The following is a 6,059-nucleotide window of genomic DNA, read 5'->3' on the forward strand; positions in this document are numbered from 1 at the left end:
TGTTCAGTGTGTATAAAATTTATATTTTATTAGTTTATATTTTTGTATTTTCAGTGTCATTTTAGTTTTAGTAATTTTGCTTGTTTTTAGCATTTTTTTATTATGTGTGTGTGTGTGTATAGTTTTTATATTTTTTTCTCTATTTAGTTATTTTTTGTTAATCGTGAAACTAAACGAAAACGAGAAATGTTGCTTTGGCAACAGGCTAAAATATAAACATTTTTATTTCAAGTAACGAAATGTAAAACCAAAAAAGTAAAATGTTTTTTTTTTTAAATGATTTTTGGTTTTAGTCAAGCGTGCCACACAAGTCCTGAAAAGTGAAGCCAAAGCGATCGCCCCCAGGTGACTGGTCCCAGTATAGCTCATAAGCCCCGCCCACTCCATCAAGTGTAATGTGACATAGACAAACTAATTACACTTCAAACACGTGTTTTCCAAAGAAAGTCATTTTAGGCTGTTATCACACTGGTGTAAGTTCAAGTGTTCGTTCTTTAAATAAGTTTGGTGTTAGTTAGTTTTTTGATGCCATAAAAACGGGGGTGTGGCCTCATGATTGACAGCTTCTCTGAACAGACATTTTTCGGGAACTTCAGGAGGAGATTGGAGCTTTAATTTCTACATTTCCATAACTGTTAATTACACATTAATTTGTAATTAGGCGGGACCTTGATATCGCGGCTCATCTTCGCGATCACGAGACTCGCGCCATATTTCGCACTGAAGGCGCGTCGTCCATCTTTTTTTTACAGTCTATGGTTTTAGTTAACTATAATAACCCTGCTTGTTACCCATTTATATATAGATATTTAAGTTGTATGTAAATGTGTAGGTTTATCTAATGTTTACGTGTATAAAATATACTTAGTTGAGCGGCTGCTTTCACTGACTACTTGTTTTTCCAAGCACTATTTTTTGTATCTTATTTACGGTGGTATTTTGGTGTAAACTGTGGTAAAGTCAGAAGCCGAGCTGATACTGATGTGTCACATGACCTCGCCGCCGTCCGTGGAGTGTATTTAACCGTGATTTTAAATATCGTACGCTCCTTTAAAAAAAAACAAAGCATTTTGGACGTTGCCGTTTCTAGAACTAAGATTCGTTCGCTACAAACTTCAGCTGTTGAATCACGAAGCATCAGAAACGAATGTACCTGCAGTCAGACGAGTTTACATCAAGTCAGAGTAGCACTATTGTTTATTTTGAGTTTTTTTGTATCCGCCTATGTTCTAGTAGTTCAACACTGTTTCTGGTTTTATTTATTGCTGCTACAGGAACGTTTGGACTTACAGTCTGTCGTCTTATTCTGTTTTAGATAGTCGATAGCCTTTAGATTTGTTTATTTAATTATGACATTTTTCTCGATTGAGGAGTTCGAGTTAACGATGATAGTCAGATTTGGAGATGTGTGTGTTTCACGTGGTTAGATTCTTTGAAGCAGAAAGAGAGCATTTTCCTTCATCAGATAAAGGCCTCATGTGATTTTTAGTCCCAAACAAACCGTGATGTGTCTGACTAAAAGCACGTGCGGATAGCTGCTCCTCCTCTGATGTGTGATAATCGTACAATTCATTATGACCGTGTGTTTAGACTCGGAGTGAATCTCACACACAAATCATATTTATATTCCATCATGTTTCGCCTGCAAAACAAACATGAAAATAGTCTTAATTTTGCTAAATGTGTCTTTTTTTGGGGGGGGGGGGGGGGTGAAATATGACCCGGATGAATCTGGTCCTGTTTGAACGCATTAATCTGTATTTCTGGACATCGTGGAGCATCTCCGCCGATTCTGTCTGACGTGATGATGCATTTCCAGTATTTGAGAGGAGCCTTGTGTGTATATTAATGAATCATTATGTCTAGGTTAAAGAGTCAAAGCTTCATCTGGTCTGATGATGATGATGACGAGGTTTAGGAGGACTCATGAAAGTATGTGGGACAAATGTAGAACTTATGAAAAATGATGATGTTTGATGATGATGATGATGATGATGATGCACTGCTCTGGTGTTTAATAATGATTTCATCATGTGTACTGCGCCATTAAAGACTTCAAATCGATTGACCAGCTCTCGTTTCTTTCTTTTTACTTGTTGGATGGGAATTAAAAAAGCAGTTTTCACCATTCAACTCAATTTCTGATGGATAAAATGTCCTGACCTACCTTTATAGACCTATCATGACGAAAGCGAGGCTGACTTACCGTGTTTTCAATGGTATCCGCTGTAAAAAAGCTCCTATATCACTTATTTTCCACAGCTTAAAGAGTTTTTTTGTCTACTGAAATTTCTTGGAAAGAGATTTTTTGCAGTGTTTCATCAGCAGAATAATTTAAAAAACACAAGGGTACAACAATACCAGTCTTATTGACCAAGTGGAACTGCATTTGGCCATTTATAATGTGAGAACTGCAGCTGGTCTGTGATTTGGAGTTATATATTAGTCAATAAATGAATGGAGGGTGTTTGAGTGTGTCTAAACTTCCTTTCCTGTCGTAAAGCAGCGATTTGACGAGTCCCTGCTGTTTTACACATCGCTGAATCTGAACGACGACGGTTTCTGGAGCGATATCAGTACAAATCACAACTGTAGCTACAGTAAAGGTCCGTTCACGCAAAGATCGATAACTATATATGTTCGTTCGCGTCACACCAACGGACGATAACGGTGTTTTTGTTGTACTATCCGCCTGTTTCTCCAGCAACCAATGGGTCCTGACTTACTTCCGGTTTCCGGTATTGTGTTTCCTGTTCAGCGGCTAACCTCTACTAGCGTGCCATGATATCGACAGAGAAGGCAACAAACATTACGTTGATTAGAATAAGTTTTGTTTAAATGTTGTTAACATGAGCTCAGGTTCAACTTGTGCCGTTGTTGGTTGCCATAACAATTCAAAAAAATTGAAGATTTTGTCGGAAACGTCTTGCTTCGAACATCAACAACTTCGAAGAAATTGTCCGTGTCCATCGCCCTATGCTTTGCACTCCATGCCAAGGAATGAGGAACGCAAAACAGCGTGGCTTGCAGCTTTGAAACTAAAACACCCTCCAAAGAAAGTGTATGTTTGCTCTTTCCATTTCGTAAAAAAAAAGCCAACCGAACTGTATCCTGATCCGGAGCTTTACCTGGGCTATGACCGACCTCCTCCGAAGACGAGGAGAAAGCTAGTCCGGCTAACTGTGTCGGAAACGGCTAGCAGCAGCAATGAAGACATCGAAAACAGACCTCGTAAGTTAAAATGTAACTTTACAGTATATATTTAAATATATATAAACACACCAGTATTTTTTATGTATATATATATGTATGTATGTATGTATATATGTATGTATGTATATATGTATGTGTATATATATATATGTATATATGTATGTATGTATATATATATATATATATATATATATATATATATATATATATATATATATATATATATATATATATATATATGTGTATGTGTATGTGTATGTGTGTATGTGTATATGTGTATGTGTGTGTGTATATATATATATGTATGTGTGTGTGTATATATATATATATGTATGTGTGTGTGTATATATATATGTATGTGTGTGTGTATATATATATGTATGTGTGTGTGTATATATATATATATATATAAAAAATACTGCTTATATATAAAAATACTGCTTATATATAAAAATACTGCTTATATAACGTTGGGCTGGAAACTGAAAATAATAATAATTAATACAAAATGTACATTTACTGGTAAATTATGAAATGTTGTACTTCTAGTGTTTACTTTCCTACTGTGTAACTTTGGCAATACTTTTGTTTTGGTCAGACTGCTCAGCGGACCTGTCCACAACTGCTTCAGACCAGATCAGCAACTCAAGTTCTGCAACTCCCATTCATCAACAGTTACACTCAGTCCATACACAGTGGGAGGACCCTGCCCGGCAAGATCATAATTACTGCAAGGCCGCCAGCAGAAAAGATGTGCAGGATAAGATGACTCAATGTGATGATATTGCCTACTTTTTGCTTCAATGTAACGCGGATGCTTTGCTCTACACTGGTCTAGATCTAGAAACATTTGACATTTTTGCATCAACACTGGAAGGACATGCCAGTAATTCATTTGCAATGCCTGTTCGAGATCAAGTTCTCATGACACTTATGAAATTAAAAACTAACCGTGTAATAGGTGATCTAAGCAGACAGTTTCATGTATCACTGAGCATGGCTAGCAAGATACTCTCATATTGGATCGACAAACTAGAGGAAGTTTTAAGACCTCTAATTCCATGGCTTCCAAGAGAAACTATTCGGGCAACCATGCCTGCAGCCTTCAAGAGGAATTTTCCCAGTACAACATGTATTATAGACTGCAGTGAGAGCCTTTTACAGAAACCCAAAAACCTTGATTCCAGAGGAGAAACATACAGTCATTATTATTCGCATAACACTGTGAAATACCTGGTAGCTGTTGCCCCATGTGGACTAATTATGTTCATTTCTGCAGCATATGGAGGACGATGCAGTGACAAATTTATCACTATGGACTCGGGCATATTGGACTACTTAATGCCTGGAGATGAGGTCATGGCAGATAGAGGCTTTACCATAAAAGACTTGCTGTTTGAGAGAAAGGTGAAGTTAGTAATGCCGTCTTTCACAAAAAAGCGTGGACAGCTAACAGAGGAACAGGTGACAAGTACTAGACGAATTGCACATGTGAGAATTCATGTTGAAAGAGCAATTCGCCGTTTGAAAGTTTACAAAATACTGTCCCAGGTTGTTCCAATCACTATGGCTCCTAAAATTGACAAGATTCTAAGAGTGTGCGCTGCTCTTGTTAATCTGAGGGAGGATCTTGTGCGAAATTGAAGAGCTAGTTTAATTTGCGGAAATAGCAACATTTTTATTGCCTACATTGTTTAAAATATCACTCAAAAACGAAACATTAAGTGCCATATTACATTGCATTTCAGAAAATGTTTTCTTTAAAAACAATTACCTCAAACTAAGGCATACATTAAACATACATAAACATTACCTTATGTTGTGCAACTAAACTTTCAGAACTACAAGTGTCAACCTGAGACTGATCTGTATATAGGCCTAACAAAGTTTAATGATTTAATGTGATCCATGTATATACAATAGTATTTACAGTATATAATGAACTGATGAAAATTAAATGATACCACAATGGCTAAAATGCTACAAAAAGTGTAGTGTATGTGAACATTTGTTGTTGTACAGCATGTAAATATGTATTTTTCAACTAAATTGGTATACTGTATATTAAACTACATTCAATGTTAACAACTTTTCAAATATGACGTGTGAATGTTTTCCTTTTTATATGCCACATGTGCAGATGTTCACTGAACCTTGTCCATTACCTCCATGTATCTTTTATTTAGCTTGAACCGTCCTGCAGCATATTCATCTACAAGCCGAGGTAGCATACGTGAGAAATAAAAACCTCTCAATCGCTTGACTTGCTCCCTCACAAATGCCTCATCATACTGCACTGTAAGGGAAACATGCTCTTTGGGTGTCCAGATCAAAAGGGTAGCAGATTTTAGACCTGTGCAAAACATTGTAAGCTGTATTTGCATGTAATATCCCCTACTGCCAGTTTTTTGCAATTGCAGCTCTCCATCTACTAGTTTGACATCACTGCATTTCTGAGTAAGCTGTACAGTAAGTGAGGGCTGGGTTGGCACTGGACATTTTACTTCCAGTAGCACACACGAGTCAATGACCCCATCAGGACTGGCAGAGAGCCATGGTTCTTGGACACTCACAACAGTGCCCCTATGAGTAATGCTCATGCCCTCTTCTTTTAGCTCTTGGCAAGCTTTACATTCATTTGCTTTTCCATAGTTAGTTGAATAGTTACCACGAAATGAGGGATATATGTGCTCACATAGAAATTTGTCACTGCTTGTGGTTGCATGGACGGGAACCTTTTTTGCAGAACTTGCTGTAAGTCTGATTTTTCTACAATTGTGCCACAAATCAGAGGCACTTTGTTCTCTGGTTTCTAATTCTAATTGAGCTGCTTGGGCATCACTAAC

At 37.1% G+C, this 6,059-nt stretch overlaps 1 protein-coding gene across 1 annotated transcript; it reads left to right on the top strand.

Moving 5' to 3' along the window:
• The first annotated feature begins 1,220 nt into the window (after positions 1-1,220).
• LOC307124940 (uncharacterized protein) lies at positions 1,221-5,475 on the top strand. Its single transcript, XM_079814447.1, has 2 exons — positions 1,221-3,231; positions 3,812-5,475. The coding sequence occupies exons 1-2, from the start codon at positions 2,850-2,852 to the stop codon at positions 4,855-4,857; spliced, it is 1,428 nt and encodes a 475-aa protein (XP_079670573.1). The 5' UTR covers positions 1,221-2,849; the 3' UTR covers positions 4,858-5,475.
• Positions 5,476-6,059: the final 584 nt, after the last annotated feature.

The sequence above is a fragment of the Gobio gobio genome (genome assembly GCF_949357685.1).
Source record: "Gobio gobio genome assembly, chromosome: 1".
NCBI lineage: Eukaryota > Metazoa > Chordata > Actinopteri > Cypriniformes > Gobionidae > Gobio > Gobio gobio.